The sequence below is a fragment of the Syngnathus floridae genome, chromosome 13, assembly GCF_059516105.1.
Source record: "Syngnathus floridae isolate MCC-2025c chromosome 13, RoL_Sflo_1.0, whole genome shotgun sequence".
In the NCBI taxonomy this organism is placed as follows: domain Eukaryota; kingdom Metazoa; phylum Chordata; class Actinopteri; order Syngnathiformes; family Syngnathidae; genus Syngnathus; species Syngnathus floridae.
This window is the reverse complement of record NC_142425.1, coordinates 13,790,146-13,817,500: the sequence shown is the minus strand read 5'-3', so window position 1 is coordinate 13,817,500 and position 27,355 is coordinate 13,790,146. Positions and strand designations below refer to the sequence as shown.

The 27,355-nt window shown below is 45.9% G+C and overlaps 1 protein-coding gene across 4 annotated transcripts in view; it reads right to left on the bottom strand.

Annotated features, from left to right (window-relative positions):
- Positions 1-27,355, bottom strand: part of LOC148389070 (dnaJ homolog subfamily B member 6-B-like) — a 61,065-nt gene that overhangs the window by 128 nt on the left and 33,582 nt on the right. For 2 of the 4 annotated variants that reach the window (XM_088394383.1, XM_088394384.1), the window contains exons 4-8: positions 20,416-20,499; positions 20,128-20,227; positions 19,173-19,298; positions 18,962-19,115; positions 15,567-18,890 (exon numbers count right to left, since the gene is read on the bottom strand). In XM_088394383.1, the coding sequence (XP_088250509.1) occupies positions 18,782-18,890; positions 18,962-19,115; positions 19,173-19,298; positions 20,128-20,227; positions 20,416-20,481 (555 nt within the window). In that variant the 5' untranslated portion in view covers positions 20,482-20,499 and the 3' untranslated portion in view covers positions 15,567-18,781. Of the gene's footprint in view, positions 268-6,887; positions 6,943-7,009; positions 7,065-7,261; positions 7,580-7,770; positions 9,152-9,933; positions 10,073-10,323; positions 10,394-11,040; positions 12,492-12,556; positions 13,837-13,936; positions 14,052-14,333; positions 14,775-14,854; positions 14,897-15,035; positions 18,891-18,961; positions 19,116-19,172; positions 19,299-20,127; positions 20,228-20,415; positions 20,500-20,570; positions 21,713-27,355 lie in introns of those variants that run through there. The other 2 variants (XM_088394382.1, XM_088394381.1) reach the window with 2 other exon arrangements.

Below are 27,355 nucleotides of genomic sequence, written 5' to 3'. Positions count from 1 at the left end.
TCATCTAGCCTTTCTGATATGGTCAATTTCATAAGGATGCCGGTATGAAAAAGAACACTCTGGCCTTTACTTCACTCTGAACTGGGTGGTACCACCCAGTACATGTGCCGAGGCTGGCCGTGTAGTTACGCAACTCTGCTTTGAATTGAAAGCTAAGGTCCTGGAAGATACACGCTATGTTTATAAATTCAATTGACTATAGCAGCAACCTGGACTGGACAGCAGCAGCCTTCTTTGTAGTCAGACAGCCAATGGGGACGCCAAGCCCTGCAACAAAACATGCAAGAAGTTTCACATTCAAGAGATGCACCATCGATTGAGAGACATCGCGAATGATGACTGACACCAAAGTTGACTTTATTTACAAGACCACCAACAGGAAGCAAACACGCCACTGTTGACTTTATTCACAAGAATACCCACATGATGCATGACTATTCAAAACAAACCAGAAAATGGCTCTGACCACATTAAAACAGCTTTTACTCGTACAGAAAAATGTACCAACATTCTGCAATTTTGCTAAATGACGCAAAACAAAACATAAAAAAAAAAAAAAGAAAAACAAACAATACAAAACAAACAATACAATACATACAATACAATACATACAAAACAAAAAAAAAGAAAAAACAAAACAAAAACAAAACAAAAAAAACAAAAAAACAAAAACAAAACAAACAATACAATACATACAATACATACAATACATACAATACAAACAATACAAACAATACAAACAATACAATACAATCAATACAATCAATACATACAATACAAGACAAACAATACAAGACAAACAATACAAGACAAACAATACAAGACAAACAATACAAGACAAACAATACAAGACAAACAATACAAGACAAACAATACAAGACAAACAATACAAGACAAACAATACAAGACAAACAATACAAGACAAACAATACAAGACAAACAATACAAGACATACAATACAATACATACATACAATACATACAAACAAACAATACATACAAACAATACATACAAACAATACATACAAACAATACAATACATAAATACAATACAAATACAATACAATACATACAATACAATACAATACAATACATACAATACATACAATACAAACAATACAATACATACAATACAAATACAATACATACATACAATACATACATACAATACATACATACAATACAATACATACAATACAATACATAAAATACAAAAAAACAAAAAAAAGAAGAAAACAAAACAAAAAAAACAATACACACAATACAATACATACAGTACATACAAAACAAAAAACAAAACAAAACAAAAAACAAAACAATACATACAATACAATGCATACAATACAATGCATACAATACAATGCATACAATACAATGCATACAATACAATGCATACAATACAATACATACAATACAATACAAACAATACATACATACAATACATACAAACAATACATACAATACATACAATACATACAAACAATACAATACAAACAATACAAACAATACAATACAAATACAATACAAACAATACAATACATACAATACAATACATACATACAATACAATACATACAATACATACAATACAAAAAAAACAAAACAAAAAAGAAAACAAAACAAAAAAAAACAATACAAAAAACAAAACAATACATACAATACAATACACACAATACATACAAAAAAAAAATAAAAAAAATACAAACAATACAAACAATACATACAATACAATACAATACATACAATACAATACAATACAAACAATACAATACATACAATACATACAATACAATACATACATACATACAATACATACAATACAATACATACAATACAATACATACATACAATACAAAAAAACAAAAAACAAAAAAAAAGAAGAAAACAAAACAAAAAAAACAATACACACAATACAATACATACAATACATACAAAACAAAACAAAAAAAAAAATAATAATAATACATACAATACAATACATACAATACAAAAAAACAAAACAAAAAAAAATACATACAATACAATACATACAATACAATCAAAACAAAAAAAAAACAAAAAACAAAAAAAAACAAAAAAAAAAAACAATACATACATACAATACATATAATACAATACATACAATACATACAATACATACAATACAATACATACAAAACAAAAAACAAAACAAAAAAACAAAAAACAAAACAACAAAACAACAAAACAAAAAACACAACAAAACAATACATACAAATCTTGGGATTTCCTGGGTTGAGCTGGCTGGATGAAGTGGCTGGAGAGAGGAAAGTCTGGGAGTCCCTCCTAAAGCTGCTGCCGCCGCAATCCGACGTCCGGATAAGCGGTGGATGGCTGGGTGGCTGGATGGATGGGTGGCTGGGTGGATGGATGGATGGGTTGGGTGGATGGGTTGGGTGGGTGGATGGGTTAGATGGACGGATGGATGGGTGGCTGGCTGGATGGGTGGCTGCCTGGATGGGTGGCTGGATGGATGGGTGGCTGGATGGATGGATGGGTGGGTGGGTGGATGGATGGGTGGGTGGGTGAACAAAAAAACAAAACAAAACACAAAAAACAAAACAAACAATACAATACAAACAATACATACAATACAATACAAACAATACATACAAACAATACAATACAATACATACAATACATACAAACAATACAATACAAACAATACAATACATACAATACATACAATACAATACATACAATACAAAAAAGAAAACAAAAAAAAAACAAAAAAAAAAACAATACATACAATACAATACAAACAATACATACAAACAATACAATACAATACATACAATACAATACAAACAATACAATACAAACAATACAATACATACAATACAATACAAAAAAGAAAAAAAAAAAACAAAACAATACATACAATACAATACACACAATACATACAATACATACAAAACAAAAAACAAAACGAAAAAAACCCAAAAAACAATACATACAATACAATACATACAATACAATACATACAATACAATACATACAATACATACAATACAATACATACAATACATACAATACAATACATACAAACATACACATACATACATACATACAATTCGAAAAAAACAAACAAAACAAAAAAACATACAATACACACAATACAATACATACAATACATACAAAACAAAAACCAAACAAAAAAAAACCAACAATACATACAATACAATACATACAATACAAAAAACAAAAAACAAAACAAAAAAAAACAAAAAAAATACATACAATACATACAATACAATACATACAATACATTCAAAACAAAAAAAACAAAAACACAACCCAAAAAAACAATACATACAATACAATACATACAATACATATAATACAATACAATACATACAATACAATACATACAATACAATACAAAAAAAAGAAAACAAAACAATACATACAATACAATACACACAATACAATACATACAGTACATACAAAACAAAAAACAAAAAAAATAATAATACATACAATACAATACAATACAATACAATACATACAATACAATACAATACATACAATACATACAATACATACAATACATACAATACAATACAATACATACAATACAATACATACAATACAATACATACAATACATACAATACATACAATACAATACAAACAATGCAAAAAAAACAACAAAAAACAATACATACAATACAATACAATACACACAATACAATACATACAAAACAAAAAACAAAAAAAAAAACAATACATACAATACAAAAAAAACAAAAAATAACAAAAAAATACATACAATACATACAATACAATACATACAATACAATACAATACGATACATACAATACGATACATACAATACGATACATACAATACGATACAATACATACATACAATAAAATAGATACAAACAATACATACAATACATACATACAATACATACATACAATACAATACAATACATACAATACAATACAAACAATAGATACAATACAATACAATACAATACAATACAATACAATACAACACAATACAACACAATACAACACAACACAATACAACACAATACAACACAATACAACACAATACAACACAACACAATACAACACAATACAACACAATACAATACATACAATACATACAATGCAAAAAAAACAAAACAAAACAAAAAAAACAATACATACAATACACACAATACATACAAAACAAAAAAAAAACAATACATACAATACAATACATACAATACAAAAAAACAAAAAACAAAACAAAAAAAAAACAAAAAAATACATACAATACATACAATACAATACAATACATACAAAACAAAAAAAACAAAAACACAACCAAAGAAAACAACAACAAAAAAACACAACCAAAAAAAACAACAAAAAAACAATACATACAATACAATACATACAATACATATAATACAATACATACAATACATACAATACAATACATACAATACAATACATACATACAATACAAAAAAACAAAAAACAAAACAATACATACAATACAATACATACAGTACATACAAAACAAAAAACAAACAAAAAAAATAATAATAATAATACATACAATACAATACAATACAATACATACAATACAATACATACAATACATACAATACATACAATACAATACATACAATACAATACATACAATACAATACATACAATACAATACATACAATACATACAATACAATACAATACATACAATACAATACAATACATACAATACATACAATACAATACAAACAATGCAAAAAAAACAACAACAAAAAACAATACATACAATACAATACAATACACACAATACAATACATACAAAACAAAAAACAACAAAAAAAAAAAAAAACAATACATACAATACAAAAAAAACAAAAAACAAAACAAAAAATAACAAAAAAAATACATACAATACAATACATACAATACGATACATACAATACGATACATACAATACGATACATACAATACGATACAATACATACATACAATAAAATAGATACAAACAATACATACAATACATACATACAATACATACATACAATACAATACATACAATACAATACAATACAAACAATACAATACAAACAATACATACAATACAATACATACAATACAATACATACAAAACAAAAAAAACAAAAACACAACCAAAGAAAACAACAAAAAAACAATACATACAATACAATACAATACATACAATACATATAATACAATACATACAATACAATACAATACATACAATACATACATACAATACAAAGAAAAAAAAAACAATACATACAATACAATACACACAATACAATACATACAGTACATACAAAACAAAAAACAAAACAAAAAACAACAAAAAAAATAATACATACAATACAATACAATACATACAATACAATACATACAATACGATACAATACAATACAAACAATACAATACATACAATACAATACATACAATACATACAAAACAAAAAACAAAACAAAAAACAACAAACAAAACAAAACAAACAATACAAAACAATACATACATACAATACATACAATACAAAAAAAAAAAAAAAAAAAAAAACCAAAAAAAAATACATACAATACAATACATACAATACAATACATACAAAACAAAAAAAACACACAAAAAAAAAAAAACAATACATACAATAAAATACATACAATACATATAATACAATACATACAAAACAAAAAACAAAACAAAAAAAACACAAAAAAAAACAAAAAACAACAAAACAAAAAACACAACAAAACAAACAATACATACAAATCTTGGGATTTCCTGGGTTGAGCTGGATGAAGTGGCTGGAGAGAGGAAAGTCTGGGAGTCCCTCCTAAAGCTGCTGCCGCCGCAATCCGACGTCCGGATAAGCGGTGGGTGGCTGGGTGGATGGATGGGTGGGTGGATGGGTGGGTGGGCTGGGTGGGTGGATCGGTTGGGTGGGTTGGGTTGGATTGGGTGGGTTGGGTTGGATTGGTTGGGTGGGTTGGGTGGGTGGGTGGGTGGGTGGGTGGATGGATGGATGGATGGATGGATGGGTTGGATGGACGGATGGATGGTTGGATGGACGGATGGATGGGTGGCTGGATGGGTTGGGTGGATGGGTGGGTGGCTGGATGGGTTGGGTGGATGGGTGGGTTGGATGGATGGATGGGTTGGATGGACGGGTGGGTGGATGGACGGATGGACGGACGGGCGGACGGACGGACGGATGGATTGACATAGAACACGTACAATACCCTGCCATACGCTACCATACACACAATGCATACAATACAATACATACAATACAATACCATACAATATCATACCATACTATATGCTCTGCATCTGGGAGTTACAATTATAGACATTGAGTAGAGTGGCAATGGCATGATATTTTTGCAACAATTACACATACCAACTCCAGTTTTATATTTAAAATATGTATACAATTATCAGTATATTGTAATGAGTTATAATAATTACAAAAGTATCCGAATTATAATAATTTCATTTTATCATCCATCAACTCACTCAAAAATGTCGGCATGAATCGAGCAGTCGACTAAACGGGAGAAAATCACGCTCGCAAATGTTTGTTGCATAACGGAAGGCGGGCGGGCGGGCGCCATCTTGGAATAGATTTGAACATGACGTAACAAATTTGTCACATTCATCAGTTTGCATAACACGGAAATAGCACACTATATGTAATGCAACATTGTTAATTTGACGAAACACAACGCCAAAGAGATTTGAAATACTGTAGCGGCAAAACGACAGTCGCGGTGGCCGGGACGAGTGTGAAAAGATTTTCAAGATATTTGTTCGCATCAAACAAACAAGGCGTCCGTCGTGAGAAACGGCAATGAACGACAAACATTTGATAGCTTACCCGAGAAACCGCCACACGGTCGGTGGCGCCTGCATTTGATAACTCGCCTTGAATCCTGCAACAAACAAACAAGGCGTCCGTCGTGAGAAACGCCAATGAACGACAAACATTTGATAGCTTACCCGAGAAACCGCCACACGGTCGGTGGCGCCTGCATTTGATAACTCGCCTTGAATCCTGCAACAAACAAACAAGGCGTCCGTCGTGAGAAACGCCAATGAACGACAAACATTTGATAGCTTCCCCGAGAAACCGCCACACGGTCGGTGGCGCCTGCATTTGATAACTCGCCTTGAATCCTGCAACAAACAAACAAGGCGTCCGTCGTGAGAAACGCCAATGAACGACAAACATTTCCTAGCATGTTAGCTTACCTGAGAAACGGCCCGCTGCGCGGGTGATTGCACCGGTATTTGACAACACCCGAAGACTTGACGTCACATCCGTCAATTCAAATCTTCCTCGCCTGCTCGTCCAATGGTGCTTTGCACACTAGCGTACCACGTGACAGGCCACTTGACACGCGGGCGGTTGCACCTGTCGCTCACCTCAAGACTGAAAACTGCCTTCAAAAACCTAAGTGCCACTTTGCCCGCCTCCTACCTCTGCCCAAATTCAGTCTGACCAATCACAGCACAACTGAAAATGGCTTGACCACGCCCACCTCTCCGACAGGCAAGACTGAAACCTGCCTTCAAAAAAAAAAAAAAAAAAAAAAAAAAGTCACAAACTTTATGCAGAAGTGAGTGAAAATCGACAAAGTACAGCTCGTGGGTAAGGTCGGGTCCCGAACCATGGTTCCATCGTGTTAGAGGCAATGACGTTTACCACTTGACCAAAGACTCGTGTCCATGACAGTGACAGAAGGGCAACCAACGCTCACCTCAAGACTGAAAACCCAAATAGTGTTGGCTCGTGAGTGAACGATTCGTTCAAAGAGATTCAGTTCACCTAAAAGAACTGGAATGCACATCAGTACTTGGGGAGCTTCCGTAGTTGGTCTTTTAGCAGGCCCCGCCCACAAGTACCTCCACATTGGGTCACGTGACTAACAGCTATTTACATACAATAAAATAAAGTATGAAAACGTTATTTAAAAACACACACAAAATCATACATACACAAGACCAATGCCGCTGGAACGAGCTGGACTAAAGGAAGACATCCGTTTAAATTTGGTCAGTTTTAAGAAATAAGGAAATCATGAATATTAAAAGAGGATTTTTTTTTTAAATGGCAATATTTTTTCATTTTTACATAGCTTGGAAATGTATTATGATGGAGGAGTTTACAGGTGCAGGCCGGAGGGGGCTCGGCCCAAAGGAAATTAACAGATGGAAATATTTAAAAACACTTGAGGTCACCATTAGATTCAGATTTATCATATATATACACACGTATATAAATTAAATTTCCTTGAAGGGGATTTACACTGTACATGAAAGTATTTGTAACACCATCATCAGTATCTATAAAAACCTTCAGAGGGGAAAGAAGACAATAGCAAAGTGAAGGGATGGACTGATTTTAGACATCACCATATTTCACATTTCCACAGACATATAATTTTGATGTAATTCAATTCAATAAACAAATCATAATGTTAATGTACATTCTTGAAGCATACATCAAGTTGTGCAGGACTTGTGCCATAATGTATACATGTCTGATCATTTCTTTTTTATGGAACAGTCGCCCACCACCCTGCCCAGCCCCCCCTTGCTGGCACTACAGTGCTAACAAAAGTTCCACAAGCCTTTTTTTAATTTTATTTATTTTTTAAACTCTCATACGTTTCACCCATTCAGTAACATTTTTTAAAACTATATATTGGAGGAAATTCGACCTTTTAATTACTATTTAAAAAAAGCTGCAAGTGCAGCATCAATAAGTTCGTGCTCGACTCTTTTATTGTACATAGAGAGACAACTAGGGGCACAAACTTTGAAATAAAAACCCCCTTAATTTGATTTCCGATTGAGGTCTGCAGTGGAATTTGAAAAAGATACACAATGGTACAAGTCGTATGGCCAAATTGGACATTCAGCTCCACGTCAAAGTTCAGTTTGAAAAGTCCTTGAAAAGTGGTACCACCCAGTACATGTACCGAGGCTGGCCGTGTAGTTACGCAACTGCTTTGAATTGAAAGCTAAGGTCCTGGAAGTTACACGCTATGTTTATACATTCAATTGACTATAGCAGCAACCTGGACTGGACAGCAGCAGCCTTCTTTGTAGTCAGACAGCCAATGGGGATGCCAAGCCCTGCAACAAAACATGCAAGAAGTTTCACATTCAAGAGATGCACCATCGGTTGAGGCACATCGCGAATGATGACACCAAAGTTGACTTTATTTACAAGACCACCAACAGGAAGCAAACACACCTCTTGATTTTATTCACAAGAATGCCCACATGATGCAGGACTATTCAAAACAAACCAAAAAATGGCTCTGACCACATTAAAACAGCTTTTACTCGTACAGAACAATGTACCAACATTCTGCAAGATTCTGAGTTCGGTGGCCATTTTAAAGCAGGGTTGCCAAAGATGACTTACTGATCGCAACAGAGACCGTTTGTACACTTGTCGTTTGCATCTATGGGTGTCTGGCTACTTGGCGTTTGTCAACAATTTAGAATGCATCCAGCTTTTCTTTGTGTAGTTAAAAAAATAAATAAAAAGCCTGACACTGCATATTTAACAAGTCAATTTTGTTTCAGCCTAACTTTACAATTGTCTTGTCATTGAGAATGTCTCAAATGATTCCAGTTTGTATGCACGATAGACTGCCAATGCTTAAAATGGACCACTTGAATTCAGTTCACAGTTTAATTGCAGTTCAGTGGTACACACACACAATTACAGTACAAACAGTTCATTTCATGATTAAAAAAACAACAGTAAAACAACAATATTGCAAAATGACGCGGCGCTGAGAGAGAAAGAAAGCGGCATCATGCAGATAGCCAGTGTGCACACCCAGTGAAAAAGTGGAGGGAGGGAGGGAAGGAAAGAAAGGACAAAAGAAAAAACGCAGTCATACTCTCCTTAAATGCTGGCTGGGCGCTTTGCCCTCGCCGCATCCGCACCCGTCCGTCTCGTGTCGGCCGCTCATCACGGGCGAAGGTTGGCTCCCCCCCGGCCGGCATTCGACGTTTGGACTCATCCTCCGCCTCGTGCCACTGCAAAAAGAAAAACGGCACTCTGTTGCACGCGGTTCACTTCTGTGGACGTACTCATTACCTGTCTATTAAAGCGTGCTCCTATTTTAAGCTCCCTTTATTAATAGCGTATGTACACATGAATGTTTTTGTTTTCTTTTTATGTCTGTTCCTATATGAAGAATTCAATAATTTCTTTCTTTGTTGTAAAGTGCTTTGAGCTGCATTTCTTGTATGAAAGGTGCTCTACAAATGAAGTTTTTTATTATTACCCTCTGGTCTCGCGGTCCTGTCCAGTCCCTCTCTGTGCAGGCACTCATCAGATCCAGTGCCCCAGCAATCCTGAAAGGCAGACATTGTGGTGGTTTTTGCAAGGGGAACATTTTCACTAGCACCACCCCCCCCAACCTTGACTAAGGTAAGTTTGAATCAGGTAACTAGCGGCACGCACGGGCTGGCGCATGTCTCATACGGCCCTCCCGCATTGGAGCGATCCGGGTTATGAAATGTTTAACCCCTTACAAAAAGGGAGGGAGGGAAGGAGGGAGGGAGGGAGAGAGCGAGAGGAGATAAGAGGCTTTGGTGCGCACTTAAGCGCAACCGGCCAGTTCCCCCTGAGTAGAGCTGGCTTGGCCCCGAGTGGGGAAAAAAAAGAGGAAAACGTGACGTCACGGAGAGCGTCACGGAGAATCTCCTTGTCCTCGACACCGTCGACGACACTGGGACCCAGTCTGGCAGACATTATACCCTGGTATTCCACAAAGGGCAAGGTATAGCCACGTTCCACCCTGAGTGCACCAGGCCATGCAGGTACTGCCGGGCGCGTTGGAGAAAGAGAGCGAGAGAGGGAGGGAGGGGGGCAGGGGGTGTCTACTTTGCCGATTCGTATCTAGAGGGTCACAGCAACCCAAATGCCCGTGCGTGCTACTAGTTACCCTATTCAAACAGACAGGGGTAGGGAAAGCACAAAAGAAAAAACAAAGTCATACTCCCCCGAAACGCTGGCTGCATCTGCACCCATCAGTCTCGTGTGGGCCGCTCGTCACGGGCCAAGGTCCGGGTCTGCTCCGGCCGGTGTTGGACTCGTCTTTCGCCTCGCACAAGCTCAAAAAGACAAACGGCACTCAGTTGCATGCGGTTTACTTCTGTCAACGTACTCATTACCTGCCCCCTCCTTGGTCTTGTGGGTGCAGCCCAGTCCCTCTCGGTGCAGGCTGGCGCTCGCCCCATCCACTGCCAGCTGAAAGGCAGAAAAATAAGGAAATCAAATTAAAACCAACAAGTGTGTACACTACGCTTGCAGATTGGATTGCCATGTCACCGCCTCTGGCCAGCCTTGGCCAGTCATGCATCAGGCTCCTCTTCAACACTTAGCGACTCCTTTCTTTGGGTGATTCCTTCCTTTGCAACCCGCTCACCAATCGCGGGTCTGGTGGCCTCCGTCCACCAGCTCTTCGTTTCATACATCGTCTCTTCCACCTTGCAAGACAAGCACAAAAGTCTCGCTGCGCCGTCGCTTGCGCTTGCCGTCGCTTGCGCTTGCCGTCGCTTGCGCTTGCCGTCGCTTGCGCGGTCGCTTGCGCTTGCCGTCGCTTGCGCGGTCGCTTGCGCTTGCCGTCGCTTGCGCGGTCGCTTGCGCTTGCCGTCGCTTGCGCGGTCGCTTGCGCTTGCCGTCGCTTGCGCGGTCGCTTGCGCTTGCCGTCGCTTGCGCGGTCGCTTGCGCTTGCCGTCGCTGCGCGGTCGCTTGCGCTTGCCGTCGCTGTGCGTTAGGCACTCAATGAGGGCTGCACAACATTTTGGAAAACCAATGATATGGCAGTATTGGGCCAGACCACTGCATTGAGGCAAGTTGTGCAAAATTCTTGGATGGAGGTTAACTATTTGATCGCAATGAGATCAGTTAGATGAGTTAACTTTAACTTACATCAATGACTTATCGTCTTAACTCATTACAAATACTTAGGCAAGAAAACATGTTTCATTTGAGACATGAAAAAACAAATCTTTGCTGTCTTAAAGTGCATGTCAATAACCTAGACCACCATATGGCAGTTTTCCAATACATGTGCAGCCCTACACACGTCACCATTGGTGTCCAAATGGCAGCCTCGGGGCAACTTGATCAACGCACCACATGAATGAACGCAACACTGCTTTGTAGCACAAAATGTCAATGGCAACATTTCGTGATTGATTGATTGAAGTAATTGGTGTCAAAGAATTCTGAATTTGTTTCAGTATGCAGCCCTCAAACAGACATTGGGACACCGCTGGTGTTATTAAAAAAAAAAAAAAATTAATAAAATCCATTTCACACGTTGAAGCTGCGCAGGTCGACGCCTCCAGGGAAGCGGGTCTCCCTCAGAAGTCGGCGACTTCAGAGCGATGCCACAGCGCTCCGTTCACCTCTGATCAGATCGTGTCACATCCCGGTCGCCATCTGCAGAAACAGAAACAAATGTTAGAAACTCAAAGAGCACCCCAAGTTGTCGGTCACTTGCTTACTTGAGCACAGCGGCTAGCTACTATTGGTGAGCGTCGCCCGGTCGGATCGGGCCGTGCGCCCCCCCCCCCCCCCTTTTGCGTCCGGCCTGCAAATGGCAGAACACGCAATGAGTTGGGCGCTGCTCGCATCATTACGTCTTCCTCGTGGACCGGCTCGCCCAAACACCGCCCCCTACACCTAGAGAACAAAGGACACACAGCTGAGATCAAGCACGACAGCGGTAGGTTAGAAGAAGACAAAATGTTACCGTCCAATGCTGTCCTACACCTAGGGGAGAACAAAGAACGCAAGTACCACAGTGGTGGTAGGTTAGGGTTAGATCAAATGCAACAGTGGCAGGTTAGAAAAAGACAAAATGGTACAAGTCAAATTGCAAAATTGGACATTCGGGATCGGCTCGCTCCAGCGCCGCCCTACACCGATGGGGGAGAACAAAGAACGCAGCGAGCACGACAGTGGCAGGTTAGAAAAAGACACAAAATGGTACAAGTCATATGGCAAGCTTGGACATTGGGCTCCGCGTCAAAGTTCAGTTTTGTCTCCATGCAAGTCACAACGTCCTCCCCTAAGTGAGCCGTTAATGGCAACCAAGCACAAGACACCGCTGGATCCAGATAAGCCACAACCTCTTAAGCAAGACCAACCGTCAGACCCCAAACACTGTCCACACCTGCAACCTTTCCGTCGTGCACCCATAACCAAAGGCAACCACACTGCCCCCTCCTGGGCACATGATCCGCACACGTCGACTTTTGCAGCGTGCTGCTTGATTCTTGACTTGATATAGCATTGCTCTTTTGGATAGGGCATTGCTCTTTTGGATAGGGCATTGCTCTTTTGGATAGGGCATTGCTCTTTTGGATAGGGCATTGCTCCTTTGGATAGGCCGTGGCTCCTTTGGATAGGCCGTGGCTCCTTTGGATAGGCCGTGGCTCCTTTGGATAGGCCGTGGCTCCTTTGGATAGGCCGTGGCTCCTTTGGATAGGCCGTGGCTCCTTTGGATAGGCCGTGGCTCCTTTGGATAGGCCGTGGCTCCTTTGGATAGGCCGTGGCTCCTTTGGATAGGCCGTGGCTCCTTTGGATAGGCCGTGGCTCCTTTGGATAGGCCATGGCTCCTTTGGATAGGCCATGGCGCCTCTGGATAGGCCATTGCGCCTTTGGATAGGCCATGGCGCCTTTGGATAGGCCATTGCGCCTTTGGATAGGCCATTGCGCCTTTGGATAGGCCATTGCGCCTTTTCATGTGGAATTACTTATCCCATTCGGCTCCTCTTGCAGCCTACAAAAACACAGACAGACATTAATTGTGTGCTGGGACGCTAAAACTCGACAACCATTGTGTGTTGGGAAGCTGAAACTTGACAAAAACAGGTTTTCACCTGATTTAGGGCTACTCTTCCTCCTTAGTGTCCTCAACATCACTGAAAGGGCTCCTTCAAGAGCCTCCTGCTTGCTTTTTATAGAAGGATGCTGGCTGGGCAGCCTTTTTTAGTGCTACAAAAGACAAGCAAAACAAAAATAGACATTGAGTAGAGTGCCAATGGCATGATTTTTTTTTACCAACAATTATACATACTAGGAGTTTTACATTTGAGAAAAAAATATTATATTGCAGTAAGTTATGATAATTGATCAAAATTATAGTTAATGTTTTAATTTTATACATTCTAAGGAGAGTTTTACATTTGAAAAAATATATAATCATTACATTGTGGTAAATTACAAGAATTATTAAAGATTATAATTCATATTTTAATTTCATCATCTGCAACTCACCTCACATTGGACAGATGGATGATCCAGGTTGGCGGCGTCCAAAACGGGAAAAAATAACCCGCGCAATTGTTTGTTGCGTGACGGAACGAGAGCGGGCGGGCGCCATCTTTGAATGGATTTGCTCTGATTTGGACATGACTTAAATTCGTTACATTTATCAGTTTGCATAACACGGAAATGGCACACGCATGATATAAAATAATAAAAAAGTGTTCAGTTAACTAGAGTCAAACTAACATTTCCTATAGTCAGACAAACACGAGCTTATCGCCGGCGTCATTTACGAACTTTTAACAAACGAATGAAAAAATGCTGGCCAGCATTATTAAAAAAAACACCCGCGAAAAGACATTTGAAATACCGTAGCGGCAAAACGACCAAAACGCGCAACGACGCGACGCAAAGTCGATTGTGGCGTGCACTCCCTAGACAGCGAAAATCCTGCAAGAAATAAAAAATGGCATCGTAAGAAAGTGCAAACATTTGCTCACGGGCTAAATGGCCTCCGGCCTACAATTTACCTCCAGGCCCACCGTCGCGTGAGTCACGAGAGTACGACAATCCTGCGACAAACAAAATAAAGAAATAAAAAAGGCTTGTGAGAAAAGGCAACAAAGCGTGCCAATCGTGCAACAAACACGGACGGCGTCCGTCGTGAAAAACGGCAGGAGACGACAAACATTTGCTAGCATGCTCGCTTACCTGAGTAACCGTCCGCCGCGCCGCCACGCGCTCGGTGGCACCTCCATAAGAAAACTCCCCTTGAGCGAGCACACCTGCCTTCAATCGACCTAAAGACCTGACGTCACATCCGTCGATTCAAATCTTCTTCTCCTGATCGTCCAACGGCGCTCGGCACACTGACGCCACCAGGTGGTCGCCTGTCATGGTGACTACTGTGGAAAGGCTTGCTTCGGACTATCCGTTGAAACTTTCAACACCGAACATGTTTGGATGGAGGATACCCTATCAATATGACCAAATCTCCTTTGGTTCCCGAGCAGGCTCTGGTCGACCGGTTAACGCCATTGCCTTCAATCAAATGAAAATATTTGTATCGAGTATATTTGTATTGTATATTTGTAAACGTGCTTTTGTTGTGCAATTAACCCTTTATTTATTTATTCTCTTTTTTTTTAACCTCGTGTAGTGTACCTACACATATTGTCATATAAAATGTCAGATTTTTATGTTTTAATTGGCGAATATAAAAACAAGGAATAAGACGCCAGACACGTTTTAACATAAATGTTTATTAAAAATAATAATATCAAAAGCAAATTTCAAACCAGCAATCTAATGTGAAATTGCAGTAGATATATTGGATAACAATATTTAGGCGTATATAGGTATACACGTTATTTAAAAACGACTATAAGTGTTATACTACGACACAAGTGTTTACCAGCTCAGTGGCCTAAGAGGAGAGTGTCCGCCCTGAGACTGGGAGGTGGTGGGTTCAAACCCCTGCCGAGTCATACCAGTGACTATAACAATGGTACCCATTTCTTCCCTGCTTGGCACTCAGTGGAAGGGGTTGAAATGGGGCCCCCCCCTGCTGCTCACTTATACTCCGGTGCGACTTACAGTCCGAAAATTACGGTAAGTTCAAAAATATCAGAGGACGTGATAAACAACTGAGGTGATTTGGTTGCATAAGCAAGCCTAACCCTAAGCACAGCAAAAGCGAGAGCAAGCCTAACACAAACCCTAACCCTAACCCTAGCAAGAGCTCTGGTCGAGTGGTTAACCCCATTGCCTTCAATCAAATGAAAATATTTGTATCGAGAGTTCATCCTAAAATGAATTGTTCTTGCAAAAATTCTGCCTGCCGCCGTTGCAGTGCGCCCGTGGACTCATTTTCAAGTCAGTTGCTAAGAAACACCACACCGTTGCACAGAGACAATTCTTGAGTCATATCAAATCAATGATTTTCAAACGGGTCCAAACAAGCTTTTCCCTCATGGCTACAAAGATCTTTAGATCTTTTCGTTCACTCTCGTTCACTGAAAACATTCGTTCTTTTGAACCCATCGTTCACTCACGAGCCAACACTACACTGCAGTAGTGATACACACACACCAGCTCAGTGGCCTAGTAGTAGAGTGTCCGCCCTGAGACTGGAAGGTTGTGGGTTCAAACCCCGGCCGGGTCATACCAAAGACTATAAAAATGGGACCCATTGCCTCCCTGCTTGACACTCAGCATTAAGGGTTGGAATTGGGGGGTTAGATCACCAAATGATTCCCGAGCGCGGCACCGCTACTGCTCACTGCTCCCCTCTCCCCCAGGGGATGGATTAAAATCACATGGGGATGGGTTAAATGCAGAGGACAAATTTCACCACACCCAGATGTGTGTGTGACGATGATCATTGGGACTTTTGGGACTTTTAACACACACACACACAATGATACGACTGACACGACTTTTCACGCACCTGCACCTAACGAGGGAATCTTGGGAAACATGTTGGAACGCGGCCCCGAGGACTAGAGCTTGACACCTGTGACCTTTGACCATGATATTTCCCTCATAAAGTGGCCTGTGTTTAGGTACACTTGAAAATGGCGGTGTACCTAATGGAGTGTCCGTGTGGTTCCCTCGTTAAGCGCACCTGCGTGAAAAGTTTTAGCTCCTGCGGAACGTGAAAGTGACCAAAAACTTTTCACGCAGGTGCGCTTAACGAGGGAATCACATGGACACTCCATTAGGTACGCCACCATTTTCAATAAATAATAAAGTGGCCTGTTATTAGGTACTAGGTAAAAAAAAAAAAAAAATAATAAAGTGTAGCGAACGATTCGGTGAACGATTCTTTTGAACAAATCTTTTGAGCGAACTAATTCTAAAGCTGCAGTTCTTAGCTGGAATGCACATGACTAGTACAAAAGAGTGCGGACGGCCAAAGTCTGATGGGTCGAAATAGTTGACTGGTTAGTGACACGGGCTCTTGCTCGGTAGGAACTTGGTTCGATCCCACGTGTGAGCACTTACCCTGTTGTGCTCTTAGAATTTGAACATCGCTTTGTATAAGCGGATGCATATTCAAACAATTCATTTTTCATTCATTTTTTTACCTCGTGTAGTGTACCTATTGAAGTGTCCATGAGGTGTCCCTAATCACAGGCCACTTCATTAGGGACAAAGCTTAGTGAAAGTGAAAAGTGCCAGTGGTGGAAGTGAATACATCTTCAAATGTTTTATGATGCCAATTGTCAATACAATTAGTCCAGATTGTTGAATGAATGGCGAGCCACAGATCAGAGACTGTTTTAAGATAACTTTATAAAATTCCAAATTTAACAAAAGTTTTAAGTTTATTTGGAAGCATTAGCAAAATTGCATTATCACATTAAAGTAAAAAAAAAAAAGATTCCATGTAGGTTATTGAGGATTGTCATCCAAAAGAAGAAATAAACAGAAGCATCAATTCAAAAGAAGCAATAGTACAACGAATGTTACTGAAAATACTGCCTGCATTGAGTTGTGCTCATTTACTTTGACTGACTATGTAGTCTTACTATTTCAGTGGTACGGGCGAGCACTTTTTACTTGAACAATGGAGTATTGAGGTGGACAACTACTCAACTGACAAGTGATTCATTCGCAAATTGATTTACAACTAGATTGTTGGACAGCTGTCTGCCGTGTACCTAATAAAGTGGCTGCTGGGTGGGATAGAAAGAGCAGGCAGTCAAAGTTGTGGCCAAGCGGTGAAGGTGAGTCACCTCGAGTGAGATAACCAAATGAGTTATGTTGTGCACACACCCACTAACCCACTCACTCACTCACTCACTCACTCACTCACTCACCCACTCACCCACTCACCCACTCACCCACTCACCCACTCACTCACTCACTCACTCACTCACTCACTCACTCACTCACTCACGATGATGAGCATTAGAACCAAACAATGAGTGTCGTTTTGGCAAATAGGTTTCAAGCAATGTGTCAGACAAAACCAAAGAGTGAGAAGTAAGAAAACACACACACAGTGCAACTCGCGACAACGCAAACATAAAATGAAGTTTTATTGAACATTCTGGTCCTGGTGTTAATCAACGGAGTTCCAGGTACTAGCGGAATTTCAACATGCGCTGTGTTTATCATGAAAAACCAAATGTAACGTTAGTCACATGTTCATTCATCACACGCTACATGATGTCGGCTAACGGGTTAGCAAGGTGCCGTTAGAAGACTTAAGACAGCGCTGAGGAACCATTTGTGGGGAGGCTTGGCTTTTGGGTTCCCCCCCCGTAGATGTAAGTACCCCACCCACCACAGGTTGCCCAACCTTGACTTAATGTGTTGAAGCTTTCGACATGCCAACAATGTCATCGGGCCGTACGGGATCGAAATATACGTCACAGAATATGGAAATACGGCTGCAATAAATACACGGCTGAGTGGCACGGCTTTTTTTGCAGCTGCTAAAGCAAACTTTACTTGTTATCCAGTCTTAGTCTGTCTTGCTCCTCACCGTTAACCGTTAGCGACTTGAGCTGGCCGTCCTCCTCCACCTCCACGCGCTCCTGTCCGTTCTCCACCGTCCTGTACACCAGCACGCCGTTTGGGCTCGCGGCGCACCAAGTGATGCAAAAAAAACAAGAGGGAATACGTACCGCTTGGTGGTGATTTTTTTGCCGTTGATGAACTTTGTCGAAGTGGACACGGATTTAAAGTTGCCCATTCCTCCTCCGCCGCCACCGCCAAACGACGACGAGAAGGAGGCAAAGCCGCCGTTGGCGCTGCCCATGTCGCCGAATGCGTTAAAACCTTGGCACAATGGACATTAAAACATTCAAAGGGATTCTGCCATTGGGATATACGCACCTGAGTTAAATGACAAGCCCCTGAAATCAAAGAGACCGCCACCGCCGCCGCCGCAGCCTCTTGTTCGGGAACGGGGAGCCCCCAAGTGGCAATTGTGCCCGATAAAGTCGTCAAAAGGGTCGTTGTCTGAAAACCAAACAAAAGTCACGTGACAAACTCTTTGGTGTTCTTTTCAAATTTGATATACAGTAGTGTTCATATTTGGAGATTTGGAATTCAGCTAGTTTTCAACGAAACAAGGCACACAAATTGAAGCCGAAAGACACGCGGTCGACCTCTCAAAACTAAAAAGACCTGCGAACAGCTGTATTAACTGTGTGCTCCCTTTGGAGGGCGCCAGAGACATCCCACTTTCAACTGCTCCAAAATGTATGCAGATGAGTTGATTTTAGGAGTCATTTCTTCTCTACACATCCAACATGTGTTCTTCTTAACACGTCAAACATGATTTTTTTGGCTTAGGTTTTTTTTTCCTCCCCATGCACTCGACTCCGGGTGGCTATTTTGGACAGCATTCCAGCCGGATGATGTCGATGCTCGCATTCAGCTCCATATTTAGAGCTGGGCTCTGCTCTGCTCTGCCGTCCAGCGCACATGCGAAGGAGGCGGCCCCTCCCTCATGCGGCAGACTCCCTACCTCCCTCCACGCAGCTTGTGACATCATCAGCCGGATGATTTGAAGCCAAGGCAAATGAAATGGCGCTCCATCCAGAGGAGATACTTTGGCAGCATCCTCACAACAGGTCCCAGAGTTGAGTTGGGAAGGCTGCCAAAGCCATCAAGTCCCATCCATGGATCAAATGGATGCTGCTGCTGCTTCCATTATTTTCAGCCAATTTAATAGGGTGGAATTTTTGGGGAATTTTAAAACATAATTCTCCGATTGCTCTCGGATTAGTCTATGGCTTTAGTTTATGGCTTCTGTTTGTTTCCAAAAAAATGTTTGGCCACTTACCGAAAAAAATCCGCAAAGGGATCTCGGCCAAAGAATTCCCGGAAGACATCCTCAGGCTTTCGGAATGTGAAGCCGTGGCCAAAGTGATTGTTATAGCCTCCTGCGCGACAGAAAAAAATAAATAAAAAATCAACCAATTTGAGCCATTTCTTTGATGTTCTTGCATAATAGTATGTCTGTACTAAAACAATGTGATTGTGTGTCAATTTAATGTCAAACGTGTCTGAATATAGTAGGTGAACACAATCATTTGCTTGAAGGACAGTGAGGCAGTGTTCAGCTCCTTACCGCCTCCGCTGCCACCGCCGCCGCCTCCTCCCGCCGCAGGCAGCCCTTGTTTGCCATATTTGTCATAAATATTCCTCTTGTTTTCTACGAGCAAAAAGACGCAAAGGTTGGAGCAAACAATGCGTTAGGCACGTTCGCTTGGACGTCTTTCTCACCGTCCGAGAGCACCTCGTAAGCTCCGGCCAGCTCTTTGAACCTTTTCTAAGCCTCCACCTTGTTGTCGGGGTTCTTGTTCCAAGGCGGTCTTGCCATAGTCCAGGCGCATCCATGACGCATCCGAGGCACATCCTAGGCAGTCCCGAAGTCATCCAGGCGCATCCACGGTGGTACTGGCGTAGTCCAGGCGTATCAAAGACATATCTCAGGCAGTCCCGGCGTCGTCCAGGCGCATCCAAGGTGCATCCTCGACAGTCCCGTAGTGGTCCAGCCTCATCATGCAGCCCAGCCGCAGCCCAGCCGCAGCCCAGCCGCAGCCCAGCCGCAGCCGAGCCGCAGCCCAGCCGCAGCCCAGCCGCAGCCAAGGCGCAGCCAGGCAGTCCCTGCATCATCCAGGCGCATCCAAGGCACATCTAAGGCAGTCCCGGCTTCGTCCAGGCGCATACAAGTAGGTCACGGCGTGATCCAGACGCATCCAAGGCAGTCCCGGCTTTGTCCAGGCGCATCCAAGGTGATACCGGCGTCTTTCAGGCCTATCCAAGGCGGTCGCGGCATCATCCAGGCTCATCCAAGGCAGTCCCTGAGTCATCCAGCCTCATCCAAGGCGTTCCAGAGGTAACTAGACGCATCCAAGGCAATCCCAGCATCGTCCAGGCACATCCAAGACTGTCCCAGCGCCGATCAGGCGCATCCAAAGTCCATCCGAGGTGGTCCCGGAGTCGTCTAGGCGCAACAAAGGCAGTCCCTGCGTCGTCCAGGAGCATCCAAGGGGGTCTTGCCATAGTCCAGGCGCATCCATGACGCATCCGAGGCACATCCTAGGCAGTCCCGAAGTCATCCAGGCGCATCCACGGTGGTACTGGCGTAGTCCAGGCGTATCAAAGACATATCCGAGGCAGTCCCGGCGTCGTCCAGGCGCATCCAAGGTGCATCCTTGACAGTCCCGTAGTGGTCCAGCCTCATTCAAGGGAGTCCTGGGGTCGTCCAGAGCATCCAAGGCGCATCCAACGCTCTCCCGGCGTCATCCAGGCACATCAAAAGCACATCCAAGACGGTCCCAGCAACGTCCAGACACATCCAAGGCGGTCCTGGTGCCGTACAGGCGCATCAGAGGCGCATCAGAGGCGCATCAGAGGCGCATCAGAGGCGCATCCAAGCAGCATCCAAGGCAGTCCCGGCGTTGTCCAGGCGCATACAAGACGCATTCAAGGCAGTCCCGGCGTTTTTCAGGTGCATCCTAGGCGGTCCTGGCGTCGTCCAGGCGCAACCTAGGCACATCCAAAGAAGTCGCGGCGTCGTCCAGGCGCATCCAAGGCAGTCCGGGTGTCTTCCAGGTTCGTCCAGACACATCCAAGGCGGTCCTGGTGCCGTACAGGCGCATCAGAGGCGCATCAGAGGCGCATCAGAGGCGCATCCAAGCAGCATCCAAGGCAGTCCCGGCGTTGTCCAGGCGCATACAAGACGCATTCAAAGCAGTCCCAGTGTTTTTCAGGTGCATCCTAGGCGGTCCTGGCGTCGTCCAGGCGCAACCAAGGCACATCCAAAGAAGTCCCGGCGTCGTCCAGGCGCATCCAAGGCAGTCCCGGCGTCTTCCAGGTTCATCCGAGGCATGTCCAAGGCGTTACCCGCAGCCGAGCCGCAGCCGAGCCGCAGCCGAGCCGCAGCCGAGCCGCAGCCGAGCCGCAGCCGAGCCGCAGTCCAGCCGCAGCCCAGCCGCAGCCCAGCCGCAGCCCAGCCGCAGCCCAGCCGCAGCCGAGCCGCAGCCGAGCCGCAGCCGAGCCGCAGCCGAGCCGCAGCCAAGGCGCAGCCAAGGTAGTCCCTGCCTCATCCAGGCTCATCCAAGGCAGTCCCTGAGTCATCCAGCCTCATCCAAGGTGATCCCGGCGTCGTCCAGGCTCATTCCATCCAAGGTGGTCCCAGTGTCGTCCAGGCGCCACCAAGGCGGTCCAGGCGTCGTCCAGGCGCATTCAAACCACATCCAAGACGATGTCGGCGTCGTTCAGGCACATTCAAGGCGGTCCTGGTGTCGCACAGGCGCATCAAACGCGCATCAAAGGCAGTCCCAGCATCGTCCACGCGCATCCAAGGTGGTCCCAGTGTCGTCCAGGCGCCACCAAGGCGGTCCCAGGATCGTCCAGGCGCATGCAAGGAGGTCCAGGCGTTGTCCAGGCACATCCAAGGCGTTCCAGAGGTCGCTAGACGCATCCAAGGCAATCCCAGCATCGTCCAGGCACATCCAAGACTGTCCTAGCGCCGATCAGGCGCATCCAAAGTGCATCAGAGGTGGTCCCGGTGTCGTCTAGGGGCAACAAAGGCAGTCCCTGCGTCGTCCAGGAGCATCCAAGGCGGTCTTGCCATAGTCCAGGCGCATCCAAGACGCATCCGAGGCACATCCTAGGCAGTCCCGAAGTCATCCAGGCGCATCCACGGTGGTACTAGCGTAGTCCAGGCATAGCAAAGACATATCCGAGGCAGTCCCGGCGTCGTCCAGGCGCATCCAAGGTGCATCCTTGACAGTCCCGTAGTCGTCCAGCCTCATCCAAGGGAATCCTGGGGTCGTCCAGGGGCATCCAAGGCACATCCAACGCTGTCCCGGCGTGATCCAGGCACATCAAAAGCACATCCAAGACGGTCCCAGCAACGTCCAGACACATCCAAGGCGGTCCTGGTGTCGTACAGGCGCATCAGAGGCGCATCAGAGGCGCATCAGAGGCGCATCCGAGGCGCATCCAAGCAGCATCCAAGGCAGTCCCGGCGTTGTCCAGGCGCATACAAGACGCATTCAAGGCAGTCCCGGCGTTTTTCAGGTGCATCCTAGGCGGTCCTGGCGTCGTCCAGGCGCAACCAAGGCACATCCAAAGAAGTCGCGGCGTCGTCCAGGCGCATCCAAGGCAGTCCGGGTGTCTTCCAGGTTCGTCCAGACACATCCAAGGCGGTCCTGGTGCCGTACAGGCGCATCAGAGGCGCATCAGAGGCGCATCAGAGGCGCATCCAAGCAGCATCCAAGGCAGTCCCGGCGTTGTCCAGGCGCATACAAGACGCATTCAAAGCAGTCCCAGTGTTTTTCAGGTGCATCCTAGACGGTCCTGGCGTCGTCCAGGCGCAACCAAGGCACATCCAAAGAAGTCCCGGCGTCGTCCAGGCGCATCCAAGGCAGTCCCGGCGTCTTCCAGGTTCATCCAAGGCATGTCCAAGGCGTTACCCGCAGCCGAGCCGCAGCCGAGCCGCAGCCGAGCCGCAGCCGAGCCGCAGCCGAGCCGCAGCCGAGCCGCAGCCGAGCCGCAGCCGAGCTGCAGCCCAGCCGCAGTCCAGCCGCAGCCCAGCCGCAGCCCAGCCGCAGCCGAGCCGCAGCCGAGCCGCAGCCGAGCCGCAGCCAAGGCGCAGCCAAGGCGCAGCCAAGGCGCAGCCAAGGCAGTCCCTGCCTCATCCAGGCTCATCCAAGGCAGTCCCTGAGTCATCCAGCCTCATCCAAGGTGATCCCGGCGTCGTCCAGGCTCATTCCATGGTCCCAGTGTCGTCCAGGCGCCACCAAGGCGGTCCCAGGATCGTCCAGGCGCATGCAGGGCGGTCCAGGCGTTGTCCAGGCACTTCCAAGGCGTTCCAGCGCATCAGAGGCGCATCAGAGGAGCATCCGAGGCGCATCCAAGCAGCATCCAAGGCAGTCCCGGCGTTGTCCAGGCGCATACAAGACGCATTCAAGGCAGTCCCGGCGTTTTTCAGGTGCATCCTAGGCGGTCCTGGCGTCGTCCAGGCGCAACCAAGGCACATCCAAAGAAGTCGCGGCGTCGTCCAGGCGCATCCAAGGCAGTCCGGGTGTCTTCCAGGTTCGTCCAGACACATCCAAGGCGGTCCTGGTGCCGTACAGGCGCATCAAAGGCGCATCAGAGGCGCATCAGAGGGGCATCCAAGCAGCATCCAAGGCAGTCCCGGCGTTGTCCAGGCGCATACAAGACGCATTCAAGGCAGTCCCAGTGTTTTTCAGGTGCATCCTAGGCGGTCCTGGCGTCGTCCAGGCGCAACCAAGGCACATCCAAAGAAGTCGCGGCGTCGTCCAGGCGCATCCAAGGCAGTCCCGGCGTCTTCCAGGTTCATCCGAGGCATGTCCAAGGCGTTACCCGCAGCCGAGCCGCAGCCGAGCCGCAGCCGAGCCGCAGCCGAGCCGCAGCCGAGCCGCAGCCGAGCCGCAGCCAAGGCGCAGCCAAGGCAGTCCCTGCCTCATCCAGGCTCATCCAAGGCAGTCCCTGAGTCATCCAGCCTCATCCAAGGTGATCCCGGCGTCGTCCAGGCTCATTCCATCCAAGGTGGTCCCAGTGTCGTCCAGGCGCCACCAAGGCGGTCCCAGGATCGTCCAGGCGCATGCAAGGCGGTCCAGGCTTTGTCCAGGCACATCCAAGGCGTTCCAGAGGTCACTAGACGCATCCAAGGCAATCCCAGCATCGTCCAGGCACATCCAAGACTGTCCTAGCGCCGATCAGGCGCATCCAAAGTGCATCAGAGGTGGTCCCGGTGTCGTCTAGGGGCAACAAAGGCAGTCCCTGCGTCGTCCAGGAGCATCCAGGGCGGTCTTGCCATAGTCCAGGCGCATCCATGACGCATCCGAGGCACATCCTAGGCAGTCCCGAAGTCATCCAGGCGCATCCACGGTGGTACTGGCGTAGTCCAGGCATATCAAAGACATATCCGAGGCAGTCCCGGCGTCGTCCAGGCGCATCCAAGGTGCATCCTTGACAGTCCCGTAGTCGTCCAGCCTCATCCAAGGGAATCCTGGGGTCGTCCAGGGGCATCCAAGGCGCATCCAACGCTGTCCCGGCGTGATCCAGGCACATCAAAAGCACATCCAAGACGGTCCCAGCAACGTCCAGACACATCCAAGGCAGTCCTGGTGTCGTACAGGCGCATCAGAGGCGCATCAGAGGCGCATCAGAGGCGCATCCGAGGCGCATCCAAGCAGCATCCAAGGCAGTCCCGGCGTTGTCCAGGCGCATACAAGACGCATTCAAGGCAGTCCCGGCGTTTTTTCAGGTGCATCCTAGGCGGTCCTGGCGTCGTCCAGGCGCAACCAAGGCACATCCAAAGAAGTCGCGGCGTCGTCCAGGCGCATCCAAGGCAGTCCGGGTGTCTTTCAGGTTCGTCCAGACACATCCAAAGCGGTCCTGGTGCCGTACAGGCGCATCAAAGGCGCATCAGAGGCGCATCAGAGGGGCATCCAAGCAGCATCCAAGGCAGTCCCGGCGTTGTCCAGGCGCATACAAGACGCATTCAAGGCAGTCCCAGTGTTTTTCAGGTGCATCCTAGGCGGTCCTGGCGTCGTCCAGGCGCAACCAAGGCACATCCAAAGAAGTCGCGGCGTCGTCCAGGCGCATCCAAGGCAGTCCCGGCGTCTTCCAGGTTCATCCGAGGCATGTCCAAGGCGTTACCCGCAGCCGAGCCGCAGCCGAGCCGCAGCCGAGCCGCAGCCGAGCCGCAGCCGAGCCGCAGCCCAGCCGCAGTCCAGCCGCAGCCCAGCCGCAGCCCAGCCGCAGCCGAGCCGCAGCCGAGCCGCAGCCGAGCCACAGCCGAGCCGCAGCCGAGCCGCAGCCAAGGCGCAGCCAAGGCAGTCCCTGCCTCATCCAGGCTCATCCAAGGCAGTCCCTGAGTCATCCAGCCTCATCCAAGGTGATCCCGGCGTCGTCCAGGCTCATTCCATCCAAGGTGGTCCCAGTGTCGTCCAGGCGCCACCAAGGCCGTCCCAGGATCGTCCAGGCGCATGCAAGGCGGTCCAGGCGTTGTCCAGGCACATCCAAGGCGTTCCAGAGGTCACTAGACGCATCCAAGGCAATCCCAGCATCGTCCAGGCACATCCAAGACTGTCCTAGCGCCGATCAGGCGCATCCAAAGTGCATCAGAGGTGGTCCCGGTGTCGTCTAGGGGCAACAAAGGAAGTCCCTGCGTCGTCCAGGAGCATCCAAGGCGGTCTTGCCATAGTCCAGGCGCATCCATGACGCATCCGAGGCACATCCTAGGCAGTCCCGAAGTCATCCAGGCGCATCCACGGTGGTACTGGCGTAGTCCAGGCATATCAAAGACATATCCGAGGCAGTCCCGGCGTCGTCCAGGCGCATCCAAGGTGCATCCTTGACAGTCCCGTAGTCGTCCAGCCTCATCCAAGGGAATCCTGGGGTCGTCCAGGGGCATCCAAGGCGCATCCAACGCTGTCCCGGCGTGATCCAGGCACATCAAAAGCACATCCAAGACGGTCCCAGCAACGTCCAGACACATCCAAGGCGGTCCTGGTGTCCTACAGGCGCATCAGAGGCGCATCAGAGGCGCATCAGAGGCGCATCAGAGGCGCATCAGAGGCGCATCAGAGGCGCATCAGAGGCGCATCCGAGGCGCATCCAAGCAGCATCCAAGGCAGTCCCGGCGTTGTCCAGGCGCATACAAGACGCATTCAAGGCAGTCCCGGCGTTTTTTCAGGTGCATCCTAGGCGGTCCTGGCGTCGTCCAGGCGCAACCAAGGCACATCCAAAGAAGTCGCGGCGTCGTCCAGGCGCATCCAAGGCAGTCCGGGTGTCTTCCAGGTTCGTCCAGACACATCCAAGGCGGTCCTGGTGCCGTACAGGCGCATCAGAGGCGCATCAGAGGCGCATCCAAGCAGCATCCAAGGCAGTCCCGGCGTTGTCCAGGCGCATACAAGACGCATTCAAGGCAGTCCCAGTGTTTTTCAGGTGCATCCTAGGTGGTCCTGGCGTCGTCCAGGCGCAACCAAGGCACTTCCAAAGAAGTCGCGGCGTCGTCCAGGCGC